This window comes from Sparus aurata, chromosome 14 (genome assembly GCF_900880675.1).
Source record: "Sparus aurata chromosome 14, fSpaAur1.1, whole genome shotgun sequence".
In the NCBI taxonomy this organism is placed as follows: Eukaryota; Metazoa; Chordata; class Actinopteri; order Spariformes; family Sparidae; genus Sparus; species Sparus aurata.
Window position 1 is genome coordinate 3,298,754 of NC_044200.1, and position 24,347 is coordinate 3,323,100.

The following is a 24,347-nucleotide window of genomic DNA, read 5'->3' on the forward strand; positions in this document are numbered from 1 at the left end:
CTATCTGTATAGAGGGAAACAGCAGGCACTTTCAACAAGTACCTGGCAGGAGATTGGGCAAACCATTAGTCTCTCACCGTCTATCACAGGCTAACTTCAACCAGTCAGATCAAGAGCAGGAGAACACTACCACCAGTGGAGCCAGTTGGTAGATCAGTCTCCTACCAAAACCTACTGTTGTCTACAAACAAACAGTTGCTTCCCTCACCGGTCGTCACATCTAAACCCTGCCTGTAACTGCCAGAAGTTCCCCAACGGATGCTGATTGGTTCAACCATTGTGTGGTAGGCAACAAGTGCATAGCTGGCACCACATGATCAGCTGCAAATCCAGCGGACATGCATGACTTTAACTAACATATTACGTTTGTTAAGCTTTTTTTTTTTTTTTTTTTAACTTGAAGTCACTTCAAAATCATTAATTCACTAAGCACAGCACCAAAACACACTAAACATCAACTCTGGTACAATCATGCAAAGGCGACCTCCTCCTCCTCCCGGGGTGGTGATCAGAGGTCAGAGCAGGAGCAAAGTAATGAGCAGTGTAAGGACCTACTCTGAAGGGAGTCATGGAAGCCCGGGGAAAAAACAGAAAGCTCTCATTGGTATCTCATAATCGTGACATTAGGGAAAAAGTCATTTGAACTTGGTGGGCTAAGTCACACATAGTATCTTATTCTCAGTATATTACTCATTTGGAATCCACATCTCTATATGCTATAAAGAATGTAATTGTGTGATTTAAAAACACAACATGTTTGTCAGAGCACAGTAAGCAAACATAAAGATATGTAAGGCATGTAGCTGTGTTCCTGATGGGAAAGGACCTCCATTAAAGTAGTCTAAGTAAATGTTAATACCTTTGGAAAGGCATAAACTGTATTGACCCTGTGCATCTGAGCAGGGCCTGTCTACTGTCCCATGTCCAGCAGGTGGAACAGGCAGCCTAACGAGTCGAATACAACAACGCTGTGATGCATGACGGAGGGTTACCAAATGACAAGAAAACCCTGAATGAATGAGTGGATAAACATTACAAATGCACATGCTTCCACACAGATGTGCTGCATGGTACGATTACTATCAAATCATGCTTTGTGATACATGAAAATGCTGAGCAGGCCCAGTTAAGTTTAATTTTGTAGCAAGATGGCAGGAGGAGCATCTAAGTGACTTAGAAAGAGGGTTCATCGTTGTGGCCTGGATGCCAGGAGAGATTGCTCAAGAGTTCCAATGGGAACAGTCACTAAAGACTGATAAGAAAAATATCTGGAACCAAATACAAATAAAAGAAGTAGTAAGTGATGGAATGTAAATAAATACATATTTACTCAAATTCTGTACAGTAGTACAAAGTTGAAGAACTTGAGTATTTACATTGTCTGCTACATCACATTTACGTTCCACTACATTTAATAACTTTACTTACTTGTAACCAATCAGATACTGAAGTGGGCAGGACGTTGAGTGAGACCACAAAACGTCCTTCATTGAAGCCAGAGTATTGCATGTATTAGTTAGTTAATTGTGGCAGTAATCAGACATAAAAAAAAGACAGATAAAGATAATCAGAAAGATGCAGAATATCTGCCCTTATAATCGCTCAGACCGATAATCAGTCCATCCCTAACACAGAGGGATATTAACAGTGGGGCTGCAGTGCCTGAACCCCACATTGTTAACATGACTGCACATTTGAGGGTTCAGTGGGGCAAAAACCAAAGGCACTGGTCTACAGAGGTGTGGAACAAAGTGATATGGACAGATGCGTCATTCTACACCATGTTCTGGACAAGAGGGCGACTGCATGTGGAGCAGACAGGCCTGAATGCTCGACCACTATTGATACAATGAGGTGGCTCTTCAGTCTGCTGCCATGGCTTGGATCCACTTTCCCCCATAGAGGGAGGGGTCCCTGGCAATGCAAATGAATACAAAGTTGTTCTGGTTGACCACCTTTATTCTACCATCACCTTCTGTCATGATGGGAGTGGTTTCTTCCAGGATGACAGGAGGGGTCAGTAGTTTGATCGGTGAGAAAATGATGTGAATGGTATGCAACAGCCTCCTGCTCACTAGGTCTCAACCCAGATGAACACCTGGGGGAGGCTTTGGACGTAGGTGCACTGTCCACCACCACCATCAGCACCTGGAAGAGCACTGAAGCTGATCTGGAGGCCCAGCACACAGACGATGCTCGCTTCTTTGTCTGCATGTACAGATGTGACCTGATACACAACACATCCTTTCACTGTAACTTGTTTGTGAAGTTGACACGCTCTGCCCTGATGTAACAGCTTGCTATACAGCACTGACATTACTTCTGAAATGAGTCTAAACTATAGTGCTTTACTTTCTCGAGTAACGAGCCCTACCCCTGCTGAGCCCACCTCCTGCAGCTGCTCCAGCTCCTGCCTCAGCGCCTCCTGCTCGGCCTCCAGGTCGGCGTACTGCTGCTTCAGGCTCTGGTTCTCCTCCAGGACCACCAGCCCGCACTCCGCCGCCCGGATCTTCTCCCGGTTGGCCTCCGCCAGTTCCCGGCTCAGGCGCTCCACCTCGGCCCGGCACTGCTCCGCCGTTTCCCCGCATCCTGCTCCACCGGCAGCCATCGCCCCTCCGTCCCTCCCTCTGCCCTCTCCTCCCTGCGTCGGATGAGCAGAGAGCCCCGCCGGAGGGAGAAACAGCTGAGGTAGACAACAAACCCCCACCGCCTCTCCCGCTCCGAGGAATCACAGCGCTGCCTCAGATCTCATATACCAATACAAATAAAAAGAACAATAAAGATCCGTAGAAATGCTAAACGCTCCGTCATCATCACCAGAGAAAGTCATCTTCCGCCGTGTGATGCTCTGAATGATGCAGCTTCTCATCTTCCGCTGGCCGCATCCCTCCTCTCCCCTCCCTCTGCTCGCTTTTTCTGCTTATTCACCGGCATCAGGACGCCATCTCTGCCTGTAGCCGTGAAGCAAGGCACACTCCCCGCTCTCTGTCCTCTTGCTGCAGACTCACAGGTCCTCAGTGAAAAGAATACGGCTCTGCCTGCTATTGAAACACAGCGCAGGGGCTGTCTGCGCCATCTGCAGATCACACTGATCGCTGAAAGTTCTTCCTCAGAGTTGTCATCACTGTCAGAACAAACGTTCACAGCCTGCTTCAGATAAAAGCAGGGATGTGCAGGAGACACGGGGAGTGAGGAGGATCCACACACACTCTGACTCACAGCGGGCACACGGACACTAGGTAATACTTTATAGTAAATTAGACAGTATGCAGTATTAACATGAAATGGATTTAGCTTATACAATGTTGCTCTTTTTGTTTTCAGGATAAATATATATTCTGCTGCATTAAACACTGTAATATAGGCGCAAAAAATACAAAATAGAAACGTTGTTATTTGATGACGGATTATTACAACGAATATTGATTGCATCCACACACTTTTTATTTTAGCAGCATTAACTTTATACTCGATAATAGGTTATGCCGCCATACCTAATGGTATCTTGGTGCAATATTATATTACAATATATGTATACGCTGACGTGAAATTTGTTGTGAATCTTTAACCTGTCCTGACAAAAAAAAATATTTGCACCGTAATTTATGTTGGATTTGTCAGATGTGAAATAATAATAGAACGCTATTAACTTGGTTATTTCTGTGAAACAACACAGGAGTTTAATTAAAATACAGGTTGGGATGAATAATATTGTTGTGTTGGTGTGAGTTATGTGTGAGGCCCAGTTTCCTGTAGGGGGCCTCAAAACACCTGGGATTCGTTTTTCCTACAAGGAAGTACACGAAGAAGTCGTTTTCCTGCTTTCAAAATAGAAGCAGGCAACGTTTAAGAACATTTTAATCTGATTTTACCGGTACTGATTTTTCAGAGTGAAACCATATTTTTTGAAAATAATTATATATCTTATAATGTCTTGTTTATTTCATAGTGGGCACCTGACCACACCACAGTCACTCAGTAGTCAGTTTGAAAGAGTGAAGCTTTTATTGTAACATATATCACACCGGAAGTATTAACTTTGTTGTGGCTAACGGAACGGTGGCTATATCATCGCTGCGGTAGTTACACCGCGTTGCACGTTGCTAGTTAGTTGCAATGTTGTAGCTATTAGCACGACAGCCATTCCTTTGCTGGGGGGAGACCTGCCGTTTAGTTTAAAAAACCCACGTAGTAATTTCTCACTCATACCAGCTATTGTCCAACCGGCAGCCAACTACTGGCTTACAGAAATTATTCAAAAGTATACCAGGTAGCTTGTATTGTCTTTCTGTTAGCTCGCCAGCTAGCTAGCCGCTAGCGTTCTGCTGTCTCCACCCACAGTGCGAACCGTCTCCTGGCCGACTGGAGGACCATGGCGATGAGACAGACTCCGCTCACCTGCTCCGGTCATACCCGGCCTGTGGTGGACCTGGCCTTCAGTGGAATCACTCCCTATGGCTACTTCCTCATCAGCGCCTGCAAGGGTAAACAGTCTGAGACATATAACATGGTCCTAACGTTTAACGTTTACGAGACGTTGGGAGTAGATCTAAGAGCTTAAACCAGGCTGACAGTGGATTTCGTCACTCTGCATCCTGTCTGCTTTGTAAAACCCTGCTAGCCTGTGTTTGCAGCCTTCATAGTTAACTCCATCACTGCTGGCTCCATTTGACCACAGTTAGCAACATGTATGTTCTTAAACACACGAATTAGTAACTCAAAGCTTCGTTTACAGTTCTGATGTTATTAAAGTGAGACAGTCTCCGAGACACCTGTTGACTGCCACAGGTATCCACAGGTTTTGCTGCAGCTGTCAGCTGCTGGCACACTGCACCAAGATGTAAGCCTTGTATCCTCTGCTTGTCTTTTGTCAGATGGCAAGCCCATGTTGCGCCAGGGAGACACAGGGGACTGGATAGGAACGTTTCTGGGTCACAAAGGTGCTGTCTGGGGAGCCACTCTGAACACAGACGCCACCAAGGCTGCCACTGCCGCAGCTGACTTCACAGCGTGAGTGGAGAGTCCAGTCCTGTATGGGTCTTACAAAGTCCTGCCTACAGTGGCTGTGTGTCTCAAAAAGTCTTGAATACTCCAGTCATCCTGAATACTGCTCCCTATCTGGTTATTTTTTGCATAGATTCAAAGATGGATTGTAATGACCTGACAGGTTAAGAGTTCGGTGTTGTAGTCCCTGTCTCAGTTACCCTCAGACTGCAGTTTACTGCTGATTTCGAAAGCAAATGTTTTTAGATGCTGTGCTCCCTTGTCAAAGTCATGGTCCTTCAGGTAAATTGCAGAGCAAACCAATAAAAATGTGAGCGGAAAAGCAATATTTTCCAACTCCAGGCTCTTACATATACAGAAAGATTAGTGGGTAAGTTTAGTATCCCTCTGTACTTCTTTCCTATAACATTGTCAAACTAATAATAAACAAGTTAAGAAATTTTAAAAAATCTACATTTATGCTGCATAATGAGACATAAATTGCAGTTATTTTTTTGTTTAGAATAGTTCCTAAGTGAGCTGAGTGACCTGGAGGAATCTGAGTGGAAGCCATGATGAGAGCTGTTCCAATTCTCCATATGCTGAGGACAGGCGCTTCAATGCTTCCTCCCATCCCCTTTACTGAAGGATAAAATGAACCATCTTTTACAAAAGAAAAGGAAATGGATACTTCCCACAATTCCTTGCAACAGCCACATTTAAATGGCGGCATCATTCAGCCATTTAGCCATTCTAAAGTCTTTTGAATCCTGCTTGGCTGTAACTATGAGTAGATTTAAAAGGGTCTTTGTCTCCACAGCACGTCTGTAACTTGGCTGTGTTCAGCCTCAGAAGCTTGAAACAAAGTTAGCCGGCTAGCTATACTGAGGAAGCTCAGATGACAAAATGCATGTAACAACGGCACGAATGAAAGAAACACACTAACAGCAATTCTCTCAGAACAGCAATCATCATTTCTTACGTCCCTCTGAATTCTCCTTTACATCTTCCCTTGACTTCATGTTTTCCAATTGTGGTTAAGGGAAAGTGGTTGGGAAAGGACATAGGACGTGACTATTGCATCGCACACGTAGTCTTTTTGTTTTATTCTACGCCCTCCAATTTTTAGTCAGACTCTGGTGCCTCGATCACCATCAGTGCAACTTTATGCTGGAGCCTGTAGCCTCATGCAGAGCTCCGGTAAGTTCACATCTTTCCAGATCGATGGCTCCAGTTTTGTTTTCTCCATTTCATCTTGTAGATGTCAGACCCAATCGACACTGACACACTCAGTGACATCACTTGAGGACGTTTATCATACAGCTACCTGGACACACAAAACATTTTAAACAAGTGTTTGTACAAATACAGAAGTATTCCACAGCACCTGGTTACTGACTGGAAAAGAGGAGGAAAATTGCTACAGACCCCCTTCACTTCAGGATTCTCAGCAGCAATTTCATCTTCCTGTGACCATTGCCGGCAGCAGCCTTAAATCCGAGCTGGATTAAATTGCGGATCCGTCTCCTCTCCTCTTCAAGCGTTCTGGCCAGTTGCTTGCATGGTCGAATGGTTCTGTGGGCTATTAAAGAAAAATCCTCGAACATAGCCTGCTTTCAAAAAACATGTATGCAAAGCTAAATATTATTGAATCACTGCAGCTACAAAAGCTATGGTGTATTGAAACAAGACCTCTGTGCTCTTTTAGAAAGGTGTGGGATGCAGTGAGTGGAGACGAGGTCCTCACACTGGCACACAAACACATTGTCAAGACTGTCAGCTTCACTCAGGTCAGTGCAGTGTCTGCAGTTGGATGAAGTGTTAAAATAATGTGCATATGAAACTGATTGTTTCAGTAAATATCCTGTATATTTTTTGTTATGGATGTGATGAGTTGGGATATTTCTAAAACTGTTCTTGCCACTCAGAATACTTCTGCCTCTCCTCTCAGGACAGTAACTGTCTGCTGACAGGAGGAAACGACAAGCTGCTGCGCATCTATGATCTCAGCAACCCTGAAGCAGGTAAGTGGCAAGAAAAAGAGAAACATGGTTACATGTAGACTTTCATGGATTTGGTCTGGTGTAAAACATGCTTCAGTTTTGGGTTTCTTAGTTTCTTGTAATTGTAGATACATTTTAAAGTTATGTTGGTCAAACCCAGAAAATGGGGTTGTGTCATCATGGTCTTTTCATTCAATCAACTGTCTCATCTTTGTGTTTTCAAGCACCTCAGGAGATTTCAGGTCATACCTCAGCCATCAAAAAAGCCTTGTGGTGCAACAACGACAAGCAGATCCTGTCTGCTGCCGATGACAAAACCATACGGTCAGTGAAGTGGCTTCTTCTGGTTTTACTTGTGTTTCAGCATCCAGGAAAATTTGAACTTTTCATGCATGTTGGCTGTATGCCGTCACACATGAACAGACGTGTACGTGTACGCTGTCAGATAAGTGATGAATAAGTCACTTATCTGACAGCGTACACACCTTTCGGAAGTCATAAGCCCTATTCACACTGCCGTTTAGATGCAGGCATCCTGCGCCAATTCTCCTACTCTGCCTCTGTGTGAATTTCTCAGAAGTTGCGAGGGGTGAAATTTGGCTCCACGATGATCCGCCTCTGGAGGTAGCATCAGAGGCGCAGTATTGGCGAACTGAACCAGTGTGAATAGATAAGCCGGCTGCGCGTATCGAATGTGTGTCGATCTGTTAACTGCACAGGTCCTTCACTCAACTTAATAAGAGAAATGTCCCACAAAGCAACGTTACAGGACCAAACAAAAGTAACGTCGTAACTGTAACTGTCTTTCGCAGCTTATGAGGAAAAAATACTGCAGTTATATGTGCAGAAGCATCTCTCCTCCTGTCTGTCCTACAGACTCTTCGTCACATTTCACCCTGAAAAACAGCGTCTGTCACTGGCAAAAAACTTTAACTCACCAAGTGTTTATTTTCTCATCACCGCGATGGTCAGTCCTCCAGACCGAGACTTCAGTAAACTTCCCGTGACTTTGTCACTTTCCAGGATGTTTGGTGGGTCAGGATCTCAATCACAGCACATTAAAACAGCATCCATATGATTTATAAACTGTCCGCGGGTTTAGATTGATGGTGGACACCGGGGAAACACCTTGACAACACACAGACATCAACATCATGACGTGTACTGTCATACGTCTTTAGGAGCTGCAGCGCCGGCTTTCTGAGTGAATTATACAGCAGTTTGTCTTGATGCCGGAGTTGACTCGCTCTGTGTGAACGACCAACAGCGGAGAAGTGGTGAACTGCCGCTGCAGCGATAATGCTGCTTCTCTGTGTGAAAAGGGCTATATCCTCACCCTCACCATCTCTCTTTTTCCAGGCTTTGGGACAGAAGCTCCATGGAGGAGGTGAAGACGTTGAAATTTGACACCTCTGTGAGCAGCATGGAGTATGTGACTGATGGAGAGATTCTTGTAATCACTTATGGAAAGTCCATCGCTTTCTACAATGCTCTGAGGTACACTGCACTCTCATTATACGATTATCAGGATTCCTTTTGAAAAAGCTTTTCGTCTAAAGTTTTATTATATACACAGCTGTTAAAAGGCAGCTGATGTGAGGATGCAGAGGCAAAACGGAGACTCTGGTATTTTCAAATTAATATGTATTTGCTAGGGGTGTCACGATTATCCAAATCCTCAATTCAATTACATTTTCGATTCTAAGGTCACGATTCAATTCGATTCTCGATTTTTACATTCATGTTTTTTAAAGCACAGATTGCTATGCCATTTTTAGACTAGACTTTTATCTAATATAATATCTGACCTTTGTTTGCAATGTACCACACTAGATTGTCAAATTTAAAACATTTATTAACAACATAATGTAACAATAACTTATATCTTCAGTCAGTTTGAAACTTAAAGAAAATAACCTGACATCTAGTTTCTGCAGAGCTTGCAAACTGGCTTTTTTGTCGACAACGCGAATGTTGTCAACATAACTCATTAGAAATCCAAAATACTTCCACATGGGCATAATATAACGTTGCAAGTCAGTGTATTGTTCTATAGCAAAACTGCCCTTTACTTCTTCAGTGTTTCTGTCAGCCTCATGTTGCCTTCACGGGAACAGGACCACCAGCACAGACGTTACTGTGTCAACTTTTTCCTGGAATTCACTGTGGATACACTGTGAATGCCGTGCTATGTGCAATATTAGATTTTCAGATTCAGCATCTAGCATCCCAGCCAAACTTAGCCAAAAGTATGGATAAAATGTATGTTTAAAAGACGACAACTCTCCTAACAGTGTTGGATTCTCCAACATGACTCCTCATGTTCACAAAAATCCATGTCCTTCTGGCTTTTTTCTTCTGCATGCAATAAGAATGCTCATTGTTGTTGTTTGTTTCTGATTGGCTGCTGTTTATGATGCCCAAGTAAAGTTTGAATGTCAAACATAAGTGAAATTTAGAATCACATGCCTTTTTTTGCTCTCTGGGAAACTAATTATAAAGATAGTTCAGCTGTCCAGTTCAATCAGATTTGTTAGAAATCTGTTTTCTAATGATATCATTGAATAATAACAATATAAAACCATTCTAATTAAAAAAAAAAAAAAATAATAACATGAGTAATAATCATAATTAACAGATTACATATGGGTTGGGCGATGTCTGCCAAATTGGTATATGATAATGTCTACAGTGAAACATGCTGGACCTTTATGAATTTTAGGCAGCGTGTCCCCTCAGTGCATAAGGTGGCAGTTGTGTATTAGCTCACCACTGTAGCTGCCGCTGTGTCCAACCCTATATTAAGTAAGGGACCAGGTTAATGGGTAGGGGAGAGCCACTGATGTAGACCTTTAGCTTCTCCACAGGAACATAAACTAAGTGTATTACTGAAATGATATTTTCACATTCCAGTCTGGACTTGATCAAGACAGTGGAGGCACCAGCTACCATCAACTCTGCCTCCCTCCACCCAGAGAAAGACTTCTTTGTTGCTGGTGGAGAGGATTTTAAGCTCTACAAATTTGACTACGGCACCAAGGAAGAGTTAGGTGAGGAGCAAATACGAGCTTTTCTTAAGACTGTTTTACTGTAAGCTTTTAAGATGGTGACTCCAGTGAAAAGTGAATGACCCGCGTTCAGTGTGTTGAGGCTGAAGGTAGTTTATTATCAATTTTTCTCGGACCACATTTAGAAGTGGTCTGGGACGCATGTGAACACTTTGTCTCAGCAGTGTTGATAGACCGTATTGAAGAACCGCCTAGCAGAGGTTTGTGAATGTACATCTGTAACCTTAACCCTTTGTGAATCAGCTACAGTGGATAATGAATCATTGGAGCATACTCTTAAATTTGCCATTAAATGTTAAACATTAGGATGTTTCTTTCCTTCTAAAAAGTCAGTGGGTTATGGCATGGCTGTACCGGCCTGTCTGCTTTCATGTCTAAAGTGTGCCCTGTCTACTTCTGTATGTGAGGTGCATTGTACCTCCCAACAGTTGTTTTAATACAGTTTCAACTGATTTCACAATTTACACCAAATTTATTAAGAATATTACATGTGATGGTAAACGTCTCAAACTTTACAGATACAGTAAACAGTTACTTTTTTGTCTGTAGAGAAATTCACCAGACTCTCCTTAAAAAAAAAAACTCAACTTGCGAGTTCTTAATAATTTTGGCCTCAATTCGTCAATATACACAAAAATATTTGTCTTACTTATGTATAAAAAATGTTGGTTGCTTTGTTCCAGTGATGTAGGTGTATATTTGCTTATCTGATCACAAGAGCTCACGTGTGAAGCCTGTCGAGAAGCCCTTCACTCCAGATGTGATCACTCAGAACGTTTGTATAACCCAATGTGAACAGCCTCATAATGTCTAAATGTTAAGTTATTTCCTATACTCTCCTATTTCCAGTGGAAACTACAATGAAAAAGATATGTTTTACTCCTCTCTAATGCTGTTGCTGTCCCTCCGGTCTGCAGAGTCCTATAAGGGTCACTTTGGTCCAGTGCACTGTGTCCGCTTCAGTCCAGATGGTGAGCTGTACGCCAGCGGCTCTGAAGACGGCACGCTCCGACTGTGGCAGACAGCTGTGGGGAAAACCTACGGCCTGTGGAAGTGTGTCCTTCCTGGTAACAGTCTTTGGGCCCTCTTGAGTAGTAGCTGCCGGTCACAGTACTGTAATCTGAAACATGCTGTATGAAGTTGAACACAAAACAGTCATATTTTCTAACCGTATAAAAGTGGCTGTAAATGCAGTTTGTCTGATTGCCACAAAATACTTGCATGAAAACTTGTCATCCTTTTCTCTGGGAATACAAAGTCAAGTATTTTCCACAAGAAAGTAGCATGTCAGTATCTGATTTGACTTCTTGTAATGTCTTTCATGATGGCAGGTTTTCTTTAAGAAGATATTTAAGCTACTTTCTTAAACGTTAGCATTTTGCTTCTATAAAGTTGGGGGACTTGTTATAGACAGATTTAAAAAAAGTGTTAGAAATCTGCAGAGTTGAAAGGCATGGGTGTTTATCAAGCAGGATAGCTCAAACTATTTCAAACAGAAAGCCTGGAGGTGCAATCTAAAAACAAACCCTGATGATATTATGGTTAAAGTCTTTTCGGACTTGACAAACTCCTCCTGTGCCACAGAAGACAAAATGAACTGTTTTCACAGGCTGAAGTAGTAGTAGTAGTGGTGGTAGTAGTAGTAGTGGTATCCATCATTAATTAACTGATATAAATATCAAAATCAGTGGCATGCACCTTTTATTCTTATTGCCTCAACAAGTCTATGTGATGTTTTGTTGGTAGTTAATATGAATGTGCTGAAATTATGGTTGACTGCTAACTTCATATGCCAGTATGCACTGACAATTCATGTATGAAAATCGTTATATTTTATGTTGTTTGCCCTCACATAAGATTACATAAAATGGGACAGTTAAAAGATACGTCAGGTAAGATGTGTCAGGAGAGGTAAAGAAGCCATCAGGCCTCACTCGCAGAGTTCTTTGTAAGTAAAACTAGCCAAGAACCAAATCAGTATGCCATGTTCTAACAAAAACATAGAAATGGATAAAGCTGCCGAATTGACATTTCTCAAGTTGGTAAGCACATGTTTATCCCAGCTGCGGCATGTCCGGCCTCTAAAATGTCAGCTCACAAACTTCTGACAGGAAAGTGTTGTTGATAGTGTGATAAATCTTGTCATCAGCAACTATTTCAGCCTGCACTACTTGTTTCTTAGCAGTATGTTTTTTTTCTAATTTGGGCTGTTTTTTTGTTTTGTGTTTCTCCTCAGAGGACCTGGGGACAGAGAACTCTGAGCAGCTGTACACCTCCACGCCTGAGATCAAAGCCTGAGGAGAGGAAGCTGTGTGAGTTGGAAATGGGATGAGAAGAGAAAAGAAAAGACGAGCGGAGGGGTGTTCCAGCGTTCTATCAGGCCCCAGCAAGGAGCAGAGTCCAGAACATCTCTATCCACCTTGAACTGATGTGGATATTATGACTGCCCCGTCTGTCATAGACCAACCCATCACACTCAGACACAAACACGCACATACACACTGATTTTATGCAGTCATTGGACAGTGTGGTCTGCAGAGTAAAGTAGTAGAGCTGTGAGTGTCGGCTCATCGCTGCCTGCTTTCTCTCTGATCAGTCCAGTTCTGTCTGTCTGCTTACATTCATTTTAATTCTCTGAAGCCTTGAACCCTTCGAAATACACAATGCTCAGATTGGATTTGGTTTCAAAATTAAGGTATTAAATGAGCTGGGCGAAGGCTTTTGTTTTCAGTTCATAGTTATAAGATCGGTAGAGGTGGTTGCACAGTTTGTGCTACAGTTGGGGTGCTTTCATTTCTTGAAAAACATTGCTTTGAGTATCCGCTGTTGTACTGGTTAAGTATAAGAAGTTAAGTGTCCAAATAAACGAAAAAAATTGTTATGTGACAAAGTGGGAAGGGAAGAAATGTCACTTTTTTCATTTTGGTTTCTGTCTTCATTTGTGTCCAGTGTTGAAATAAACAAACGCATTACTGTTATTTGTAAGTAATGCACAGAGAGCAAACTGGCTTCAGTGTTTTCCTTTTTCACCTGTGCCATATGGAGATGAACAGAGTCACATGGTCACTTTATGTTGCACATTTGGGAGTAAGAACAGGCATTTATTCAACTGCAAAACTGTCACAATTTAAAACGAATACAAACCTTGGTGCCACCGTCATTAACACTGTGCTTCATCTTCATGTATCCATTCAGTCCAGTCTCGCGCTCTTTAAACAGGGGGATTGAACAGTCGCACAAATTCGTGACGTGCAGTTCATTTTCAGTAGTTGCATGCTTACTTCGCCAATGAGGAAGCTCCTTCTGACAGCATCTGACCAATAGGAGCCGGTTTCGACAGGCACTCACTTCCGGCCCGGGTTATCCCTGAGCACCGTGGTGAAGATTTTACCCAAGCAGGCACCAAGGAACGTTTTCACTTCTCTAATCTTCAGCGTGGGGGAGGAACGAGAGCAGCGGTACAGCGTGATATTCGTTTAGTCTGTGTGTTTATTTTCTATTTCGACACAGTTTTGCCCACTTAGCTTGTATTTGTTTTGCGATTTGAATCCAGTAAGAGGCGCTGGTTAGCCGCTCCACGCAGACCAGACCTCCCATCCGTTTATTCCATTTTCCCTCCGTGTTAGCTAGCTAACTAACCAGGCGACTGTCCCTGTCCCTCCATCCACCCGCCGACATGCCGGAGTATCTGGACGACCCGTCTGTGCTCACCAAGGACAAGCTGAAGAGCGAGCTGCTGGCCCACAACGTGGAGCTTCCGAGCGGCAACCCGACCAAAGACGTGTATGTCCAGCTTTATCTGAAGAACCTGACCGCTCAGAACAACCAACATGTCACGGCCACGACTCTGGACGCTTTCTCCAGCGACGAGGAGCTGCCGCCGCCCGTGGTGTCCAGCAGAAGTCGCTCCTCCGGCAGAGTGAGTTTGGTTATTTGTTTCGAAGTGAAATTCCGATTGAATTTGCAGAGACATAACGTTACACGGCACTGGGACGCAGGGCGCTCCAAGTTAATACTAGTACATTTGCTTTGTGCCAAGTACTACTAATGTGATTTACTGTTCAGGGACCCGACTATACAAATAAAGTAATGATCACTGCGACCATCTCTCTACAGAACGCTTTTGATTAATCGACTGCTCCACTCTAAAGTAGTCTTTAACTGCCCCAAACAATAATAGATGCACTTCAGAACTTAGAACTACTTGACTAACTATTCTTTTCAGTATAGAATATAAGGTTACACCCTTGCAGCTCACTTCATCCGCAGACAGACCTATATATGCGTCCAGTTGTAATCATTCATTGTGTCCCTCAGCAAAATCCCCTTTAAACTGGACTGTCAGGGATTTCCCCAGGGGACACTCTGTATTCTCCCGAATAAAAGCAAAATATGTAAACCAAAGTCTTATGAATGAATGTGTGGCCAAGCCCTGAACACTTCAGGCCCACAAACCACATGAACACATCTGAGCTTTCACTTCCCCCTGAAAAGCTCCCCCTTCACAGCAGCTCTAACTGAGGGAGGAGAGCCTCCACTGTTGTTAGCAACAACAAAACTACAGATCCGAACATGTTGGTATCACTTACTGTGTATGCATCGCAGACCGAGCAGGGATTCTCTGTCTCATGCAGATCATTTGCTCTTTGACATGTTAATTTAATCAGTTTACGTTTGGAGGGCAGTTTGAGTGGACCAATAGAGTTGCTGCTTTACCTGTAGTGACATTAAATCAAATCACGCCCAGATGCAGAAACTACTTCAGATAAAGAGGCTGACGGGTGACTGAATGATTGCGGTTTCTGTTGAGATGTTTTAGTGTGAGTGTTGGGTCTGAGTTTCTCTGCATTCCTCCTTTGTTTTAATAATAATAATCCCCTCCAGCCAGCAGCTGCCTGCTGCCTGCGAACCCTTGAATAGGAGCAGGTCAAGGTCCTCTGAAGCAGGACTTCTGAAGCCTGCTGGCTTTCTGAAGTTGTCCAGAAGTTGGTTGTACACACTGGGCCATCTCATGTCACTTTAGACTTGTGCACAGAGGATTTTTATACCGTCATGCTGTAAAGAGAACACGTAGGTTAATTTATAGAAGCTAAGAAATGTCAGTTGGTCAAGGTTAGGACTTGGTATACCTGTAGCACCTGAACTGCCCAAAGAATCCAAAGAGTCATCATACATTCTGTTGGGTAATGGAAATGTTTTTGTACTGGTACTGAAATTTGGGCACTAGTATCAAAGCACTGTAAAGTCTGTACATTTTGAACACTTGCTTTCTAGATTTTTACCTTGTGTTAAATGACTTAAATGATCCCCGGATCTTTCATCAAGAATTTCAGAGCTGCCTTTTCACTAATTTTACTGTTCTACAGCTTTTTGTGATTTGACAATTGGACGTAGCCAAGTTACTAATTTGATTATATTGCAATTAATTGTGCAACTCATGGTTACCAACCACCTCCATATGCCTGATTTAAAATAAATAAAAAGGATTAGGATCTGTGCATTATTCTCTGAGAAATTAACAAAAACTGTCATCTCACAATGATGAATACACTGTTACAACACACTGTAAAACGTGCAGAGAGAAGCTCTCCGTCAGTGTTGTTGAGTATTTGGACTCAGACAGGTGTGCAGCAGGACATGTCTGGTCTGGACTTGTTTAGGGGCGGTCTGCACATGACAACTGAATGAATGGTGTTAGTAAAACAAAGGTGGTGACTGAGAAATGACATGTCAAACATGTAGGAGGTGTCAGTGTGCACGTTTGTTTGTGCTGCTTGCAGGTTGGACAGATCTTGTGTGCAGGTGTTACCCTGCATATTTCTGTCAAGAGTTACATTCATGTCTGTTCTTCTATGAAGTCTCGTGAGTTGCACGTTTATTCGAAGCACTCAAGTAAAAGTTCACCTGAATGTTTGGAACCGCAGCTCTGCGTCGATGTGTGGACCACAGGGATGATCAATCTTTCATGAGTTTAAGATGACAAATAAAGGCTGAAGGGCACAAGGGATGTGGTTTACTTTTAACTGTTAACATCACAAGCCAGACGCGTCTCACTAGTTGATCGTGTGTGTTGTGTGTTGTTGTGTATGCATGGTTTCATAAAGTGATGGCTGAATGTCTGGAACATAAAGCATGTGATTGTACAGACAGACAAATTAAAGGTGTATTTGGAGGATTTGTTCTGGATATGTACTCAAATTAAATCACAGAGTGCTTGTTTTTAAACGGTTTTATATTTAGTCAGTCACACTGTAGTGAAATGTAACCCCAGTTAAAGCAGCCGCCAGCCAGTCAGGAAGGGTGAAATCATTGTTTTTTTTAGTTATGTGTTGATGGGATGCATTCAGAAGGCAAAAAAAGGGTTATCTCAGTTGTTTTATCCATAAAATGACAAATACCCATTTTATTTTCCAGAGCACATGGCAAGTCCATCCAAGAGTCAAATGATATGATACATAAAGCCCAGATTAAATTCAATCTTTAATCGTGACATTTGTGCTTGAGAAAGTCTTTGTCAAGTTGGCACTGACTTCTGGGGACCAATAGCATTCTCAGCCACTGCTTCACTGATATGACCTACTGTTTCGTCCCCCTGCCTTCCAGAGCCTAATTCTACCTCCTTAATAAATCCCATGCTTAAATGAAAATGAGGCGGGTGTTGGAGTTCAGCAGACCCACACAGGAAGAGAACTGCACACTGGCAGCAACATGGTGCTTCAGCAATTAACATGCAGCTGCTGGGCAGGCACGGATTGCAATTATTTGCTAAATTGCACGTAGTTATGAATAAGGAAATCTGCAACTTTGTTTTAGTGGCACGACAGCCACTTCAGAGCAGTGCATTCTATACTAGCTGTGTGGTAGAAGGGACACATTCAATCAACGTTGCTTATCTTACTGAAAACAAAAAAAATGGAATATGTTTAGATTTTAGTCTTGTTCTGACATTTTATGACATCATCTTGGGTTCTAGGAAGTCATGATTTCTTTGAGGATTGTCTTACTTTATGATTAGGTGTCAGTCCCTTTTTATACGGATCTATGCCAGAAGTTACCAAGGTCTACTCTGGGCAGAGGACATCCAGCATTCCATTTTAATGGAAATCTGTTTAGTAGTTTTTGTGTAATCCTGCTGACAAACCAACCAACTCACCAACAGACACAGGTGAAAACATAACCTCCCTGGCTGAGTTATTCATCCTCTTGATTTCTGATAAGCATGTCTTGTGTTTGGAAACCTTTTTGCGAGTAGCCGCATGGAAATGCAAGATATTCTTCTGTCTCTGCTGAAGTTTGTGATTGAATGATATAGTATATAACATCTATCCAGTGCAGATTTAAGGTTGGAACGGCAGACCAGGGATACGTTTTAGAGCAGCTCCTGCTGCTGTCTTAATGGGTTTTGCCTCTGCTTTGAGGAAATACTTTCCTGAGGTAGAGGAATTTGTGCTCAGACTGCGACTGTGTGTGTGTGTGTGCGCTGTAAAAAGTTGAGGGCTGTGGAAAAACGCGGCACATGTGTAATTTCTTTGTCCTTTGTGTTATAAGGCGTTGTAGTGTTGACATTGTTTATCTTGTGAGACCCAGTGCTCACATGTCTGAGTGATTATTGGCTGCAGGTGCAGGTGGAGGTGCAGGTGGAGGTGGGCCTGCAGCGAAAACGTTCATTCCTTACATTTCTGAAATAGTTAAGTGAAATCAGAAAGGCCTTTCCAGATGAACTATGAAGGCTCGCATACTTTGTGTCTGTCGTGCCTAAAGGTCCTCCCTCTTTATGTTGTGTTGGTAGGATTCAGAAGAAGAAGCTGTAAAGTATGAAGAATGTGTGACAGCAACAATGCAAACAGTTGTGGTTAACGTTAGCTGAGTAAATTATGGCTAACCACACATACTCCATTGTCACTCAGCCGAGCAGCCAGTTACATCACGCAGCCGCAGGTCCTGGCATGTCTCGTCCTCACTACTCTGTGCAGGCTTCAATGAGGAGTTGTAAAGGAAAGTCTGACAGTGTTTGTAGTGAGTATACTCCACAGAGAGTAAGAGAGCTGTGAGCTCATGGCTCAGTTATGCCTTTAAAGGCCAGGGTGTGGCCTACAGAGGCTGGGTCACAGACGCCCTCTTCCCTCCTCCTCTTCTCCTGCTCTCTCAGCCCCGACTGTTATTATGAAACAGCCTGGCTCACATCCAGACCGAACCCTGCCGAGGGCCCACTGTGAGCCAGACGTAGAGTAAGACGGCCTCTCTGTGTGTCTACTCACATTTATTACATGCTGTGAAGCGTGGTAAAGCCTCACCACTGAAGTTGAGCAAATCATCTTTGCATTCCTCACATTTTCTGTTGAGTTGTTGCCAGCTGAATGAGTCAAGAGTCAACAAGGAGGAATGCACATTTGAAATAGTTCTGTGCAGTTTTCATTGTAATGCAGTTTTTGGTTTAATCAAAAGTAAGCATTTGAGCACATTATTTTGTCTGCCAGTTTTTAATCACAATGACACCTATTCTCGTGGTGACAACTGTTTTCTGACTTCAGTTCACCCACTGCTTTAATCTGCATCGACGCAGTGATAGTCTCTATGTAGTGTCCATAAAGACCGTCTGTGTGAGGTCGCACGGAAGGAAATAAAGTGAAAACAACTCAGTTTCCTCAGTCAAGCTACAAAACTGACTGCTGGATAATTGTACTTGTGAGTAAAAATCGTTTAGCAACCAAAGTAAAGATGCACATATTCTATTAGTTAAATAGTCTGTCAGTCTGTCATTTTTAGACACTACACAGCACATTTCAAGTGTACCATTGTGTGCAATGACAATAAAGGCTTTCAGTATCTAAATTCTATTAAATTCACCGGCAACTATTTTGATGATTGATACATCGGTTTGAGTATGTCTTTAGTCAAAATTCTCTGAATTTTCCTCCTCAGACAGTAAACAGAATATCTTTTGTTTACTCTTGGAGTGCTATCAATGGCATAAATGAGTTCCTCATGCCCAGAAGCTTGGAAATACATTGTTGGTTTGCATTTCTATCACATTTAGATCCTAAGATACTCACATTTACAATTTTGTGTCAAAATGAACATACAAATACATGACTTGGATCGATGAGCAGGGTGACCGGAATGTTTTTCCTGGTTAGCGGACATGGCCGAGGACCCCTCTCCAGACAGGATTCTCAAACCACACCTCCAGAGACGATTCTCACCCGACTGGCCAATAGGAACGTGGCCCCGCCCATAGCATTATTTTCACAGCGAGAGGAAAATCTTGACTCAAGAGCAAAAAACTGCATTGAGAGCAAAGACTTAGGTTTTGAGAGAGAAGAAAAACTTTTTGAGAGAAACACTTTTTTTTGAGAGAAAATGTTTTCACACTGATAGCAAAAAATATATATTTGAGAGTAACAAAAGTATTTTGAGAGTTTTTTTTTTCTCAGAAATAATTTTAAGACTGTCAAATGTATATTTCTTTATGTTCTATGAGAAAATACTTTCTCTCAAAACTTTTTTTAGTCTCAAATATTATTAGGGCCCGAGCAGGTAGACCTGCGAGGTCCCTATTGTAATTGGAAGGAAAGAAATTCTCTTCTCCAAGTTTGACTGCAGTTTTGGATGCCTGAACATACCCAAAAACTCACCAAATTTGGAATATAGGTCACATTCAGCAAAAATTACGATCCTGCATTGTCGCTGGGCATGGTCGTGACCTGCGGGCTCTGTAGCGCCCCCTAATGTTCTTCCCTGCCTTCCACGTGCGCGTAGACGAACGAAATTCGGTTCGCAGATTCATCATGAGCAGACCACAAAAAAGTCTGTGGGGCCCATACTGTCACTCCAACAGGAAGTCAGCCATTTTGATGTGTGGTGGCGTTTTTGTCCAATTCATGCCTACTTTGAAAACTATCTTGTCCTAGAGCTTAAACACCACAGTCTTCACATTAACTCAGTTATCATCTTCATGCCTTGAAGAACAAAAGTTATTAAAATCTTTCAGCTGCGTCATACTTTAGTGGGCGGGACGGTGGAAACCATTTTTTCCCCTCGCCGTCAAGCATCGAGGCTTTATAACTTTAACATACAATTTCCTATCCACACCAAACTGCTCATAAATGTAGAGGCTGTCTCCCCGAATAAATCTCTGCATCAATATTTAGTCGGCCATTTTGCTTTTGGCCGCCATTTTGAAATATTGCCAATCTTCGTACTTAAATTATCTCCTCCTACAAATGTAACACCAGTGACTTCACAGTTACTCAGTATCATCCTCTGACCCTGAAGATAAAAAGTTATGGAAATCTTTATCCTACGTCATACCTGCTGGCCGCAGTGGAGCGGTCAATTCAAATCCTTCACTGTAAAGCATCAAGTCCTCATAACTTCTTCATACCATTTCCTATCTCGGCCAAATCTCTCAGGAATGCAGAGGGAGTCTCCCTGAAAAGATCTGTGTTGTCATGGGGCGTGGTCGTGACCTGTGGGCTCTGTAGCGCCCCCTATTGTGATGCCCCGCCTCCTACTTGCACATACACGGACAAAATTTGGTATGCACATTCATCATGACCAGACGCACAAAAAACCCATTTGGACCCATACTCTCAGTCCAACAGGAAGTCAGCCATTTTGATGTGTGGCGGCGTTTTTGACAAATTCATGCCTACTTTGAAAACTATCTTGCCCTACAGCTTAAACACCACAGTCTCCACATTAACTCACTTATCTTCTTCATGCCTTGAAGAACAAAAATGATGGAAATCATTCAGCTGTGTCATACCTGGTGGGCGTGATGGCGGACGCCATTTTTTTCCTTTGCTGTCAAGCATCAAGTCCTTATAACTTCAACATGCAATGCCCCATCTCCACAAAATTCCTCATAAATGTAGACAGTCTCGCCCTGAATACATCTACACATTTATTCAAAGTCGGCCATTTTGAATTTGGCTTCTATTATGAAATATTGCTGTACATCATGCTTTCACTTCTTTCTCCTACAGATTGGACAGCACAAACTTCACAGTCAGTCAGTATACTCCTCGGACCATGCCAAAGACATGCTAGGAAAATCTTTGTCCTACGTCATACCTTCTGGCCGTGGCAATGCCCGCCATAAAAATCCTTCGTCATGAAGCATCGAGTCCTAATAAGTGTGGCTTGGGCCGTCACAGGAGCGACTGGTGGCTCTGCACACTGACCACTCTTCTTTTTAAACTTCTCTGCTGCAGTACAGTTCGGTCTTTTGAAAATATGTTAGTTCAAAACATGGCAGCATGGTGTTGTCCCATTGTGTTTGAGCAAAATATTTGATGCACATACTTATTTACTCTGAGAGGAGGCTGTGAGCAGAGGAGGAGACGCAGGGCTTCGTTTTAGAGGCAGCTGTTTCAAACACGCAGTAATTTCCTGCAGGCTGCTGCGAGCCAGCGTGTTGTTTACTATGAAGAAGTGCCTGCAGCATCGGCTCAGTGCACCACACTTTTTCCTCTTTTTTTTTTTTTCTGGCTTCATTTCAATGGGAAATTGAAGGTTTCTCCTGAAGTTTAAAATCATTTTTCAAGTCTTGTGTGGTTGTGTGCATGAATACACATATCTGTGTATAGATTAAAGAAGGAGGATGATGGATTTATTAAAAGAATGGTCGTTCCACTCTAGCATTGTTACCATGCTGAATTGTGTCCATTGAGAGTAACATGGTTTGTAATCAGCATCCTGGTGAACAGGTTTTTGTAACCGTCTGAAAGCTGGACAAACGCAGCTTTCACAGAAGGGTGTTTGGAGGTGAACATGAGGGCAGGGTATCACGGTGTCGGTTTAGGCTTTAGGGTGTGAACCTTTCAGCCACATTTTTATTGACTTTTCCTCTTTCCTCCTCTTTTTTTTTACTTGTCATAATTCTTACCGCACTGTTCGAACATGTTGGAGAAATGGTGTGGGAGGATTTTATTTTTGAATGAGTGTTTGTGCACTGACTTCTAAGATAATACAGAGTTCACATATAACACTGTCTTGATCAAAACATAAACAACACATACTTGCACAGAAACACAACTCACTGGTGGCTCATATTTTAGATATGATCCCCAGTTGATTCATTGCCTCAGGCCCACGATAAAGCCATGGTAGTCCCTGACCTGAATCAGATGTTCTTTAGGTAGGGTGTGTGATTGCATCACCAACCAGGCTGTCCTGTCCTCATCCAACAGAAAGCCACCAGGAAAACGGACAAGGTTCGGCCGGACGAGCTGGATGTGACTGTGTTGACCGACCAGGGCCTGAAGGATGAGCTGCTCAAGCACGGAGTAGACGCAGGGCCAATAGTTGGTGAGTGCTCACATCAGTGTAAACAGAAGGATCATATGAGGTCAAAGGTTGAGGTGACCTCTACCCTTGGCACACAGATGTACTATATGAGTGCACTACAGACACAGGGATGTGATGTGTTGGTGCAGCACAGCCAACATTTCAGACCCATGTGTAAATTCCATCATCTAACAGCATACTGTGTTGGAGCCACAAGTGATTACTCTGGAATGTGTGTATGTATTATTTAAACATTACAAGACACATACATTGACATGTTTATTTGTTTGTCTTTCTTCTGTCTGCTCTTCCTGCTGATGTTTCACATGAAAAGCCTGCCATGCAAGGCTGCATCTTAACTGCATGTGAGCTTTGTGAAGCGCTATATCTCTCTCTCTCTCTCTCTCTCTCTCTCTATCTCTCTCTCTCTCTCTCTCTCTCTCTCTCTCTCTCTCCTCTCTCTCTCTCTCTCTATATATATATATATATATATATATAATATATATATATATATATATATATATATATATATATATATATATATATATATATATATATATATATATATATATATATATATATATATATATATATATATATATATATATATATATATATATATATATATATATATATATATATATACACATACATACATACATACATATTATACATACATACATATATTACACATACAATTCTACTTCCTGAATCCACTCTTCCTTGTCTATATCTCACGTTCAATGTGAACAATACAAAGTAAAAAAGTTGTGTTGCTCACAGCCAGTTCTGACAGTCCAACAGGAAACAATGAAATCAAGCTGATTTACAGTCAGTGCGTTTACATGACACTCAAGAAAACCGAATTACTGCGTTAGTCTGACTATGATCGGATCTTTAAGATGCATGTATACACCTTTGTCTGACTAAAATCGGACTGGATCGGGTTTCTCATAGTCGAATTACACCACGTAGATTATTCGATTGAAAGTCGCATTACTCCTGCATGTATACGTTTCCAGCGGATCGGATCGGATTTTGCGTTCTGCGCAGGCGCGAGATTTTTCCCCGGGGCCGTGAGCCGGAAGTAGACGGACGGCGGTGGCGTCTTTCCTCCGAAATCACCGCAAGAAAGAGCGCCAGAGTGCCCCTAGTTTGTGTAATTATCATGTACACCATATACGAAGTGTACAAAGATGTAGCTTCGTCTCGCTCTTCATACGCCATCTTTCTTGAATGCTGAGGCAGCTGGTGACGTAAAGAGGTCAGCCGGAGGTGGCCCCGTTAACACTAGTTGAAATGGGTACAGCGCCACCTAGCGTACCGGGGTATGACATGCCTTCGGCCAGTAATTCGATTTTCTCACAGGCATGTATACTCGGATAATTGCAGTTGTCCGATTGAGTAGCATAGTCGAACTATGGCTGTAATCTGACTAAGCTGTACATGTAAACGCACTGACTGTCTATATTGACATATGCTCATGATGATAGATACTTATTTTATCATATTTTCTATTATAGCTGTCATTGTTTTAATATACACGTTGTAGAGAAAATGTGCAGTGTATTAAAGTAGTGTAGCTACTTTTCCATTTCTGTTTCTATTGATATAATTGGAAGATGACAGCCCAAGTGTTTTTGAGTAAGGTATATTGGATCAGCCACTCACTAAATGACACCATGGTGCTTCATACTGTCTGAGGACAATTCTGTCAGTCCTTCAGATTGTAGATGCATCTATTTATATTTTAGATTTACATTGATGTATGTTTAGATATCAAGTCATAATTTTCTGGTTCAAGTTTGATGACAGCGGTGGATTATAGAGTCCATCTCCAGGTGCTCTAAACACCCTGCCTGCACCTGACAAGTTTCAGCCACAGTTTTATTCACCAATCTAACACGGCAGACACACAAACAGCTGTCGACACCAGCCGTGTAACAGCTTGCGTGTGCTTTTTTTCTCTGACATATACATGATTTTGTGTTGAGCTGTGGGA

General features: G+C 42.4%; 3 protein-coding genes across 16 annotated transcripts in view; 2 read left to right on the forward strand and 1 right to left on the reverse strand.

The window, feature by feature from the left end:
- The window catches only part of LOC115595606 (protein bicaudal D homolog 1-like), a 52,189-nt gene extending 48,754 nt beyond the window's left edge, over positions 1-3,435 (reverse strand). For 4 of the 8 annotated variants that reach the window (XR_003986730.1, XR_003986729.1, XR_003986728.1 and 1 more), the window contains exon 1: positions 2,375-3,435. Coding sequence is in view for 5 of the 8 variants with exons in the window: in XM_030440267.1 (XP_030296127.1) it covers positions 2,375-2,608 (234 nt within the window). In the remaining 3 variants the exon portion in view is untranslated. The remainder of the gene's footprint in view (positions 1-2,374) is intronic. The other 4 variants (XM_030440269.1, XM_030440268.1, XM_030440270.1 and 1 more) reach the window with 4 other exon arrangements.
- A 597-nt stretch (positions 3,436-4,032) lies between these two features.
- On the forward strand, positions 4,033-13,058 carry strap (serine/threonine kinase receptor associated protein). 2 transcript variants are annotated; one of them, XM_030440280.1, is made up of 9 exons: positions 4,033-4,484; positions 4,875-5,010; positions 6,692-6,773; positions 6,935-7,007; positions 7,211-7,310; positions 8,346-8,483; positions 9,900-10,036; positions 10,972-11,107; positions 12,291-13,058. In XM_030440280.1, exons 1-9 carry the CDS (start codon positions 4,373-4,375, stop codon positions 12,313-12,315), a joined length of 939 nt encoding a protein of 312 aa, XP_030296140.1. In that variant the 5' UTR covers positions 4,033-4,372; the 3' UTR covers positions 12,316-13,058. The 2 variants fall into 2 exon arrangements, with proteins under 2 accessions (XP_030296140.1, XP_030296139.1); XM_030440279.1 differs by having other exon boundaries at positions 4,034-4,484; positions 10,972-11,121.
- A 356-nt stretch (positions 13,059-13,414) lies between these two features.
- The window catches only part of tmpoa (thymopoietin a), a 28,800-nt gene continuing 17,867 nt past the window's right edge, over positions 13,415-24,347 (forward strand). For 2 of the 6 annotated variants that reach the window (XM_030440272.1, XM_030440273.1), the window contains exons 1-2: positions 13,415-13,973; positions 22,249-22,366. In XM_030440272.1, the coding sequence (XP_030296132.1) occupies positions 13,731-13,973; positions 22,249-22,366 (361 nt within the window). In that variant the 5' untranslated portion in view covers positions 13,415-13,730. The remainder of the gene's footprint in view (positions 13,974-22,248; positions 22,367-24,347) is intronic. The other 4 variants (XM_030440275.1, XM_030440276.1, XM_030440277.1 and 1 more) reach the window with 4 other exon arrangements.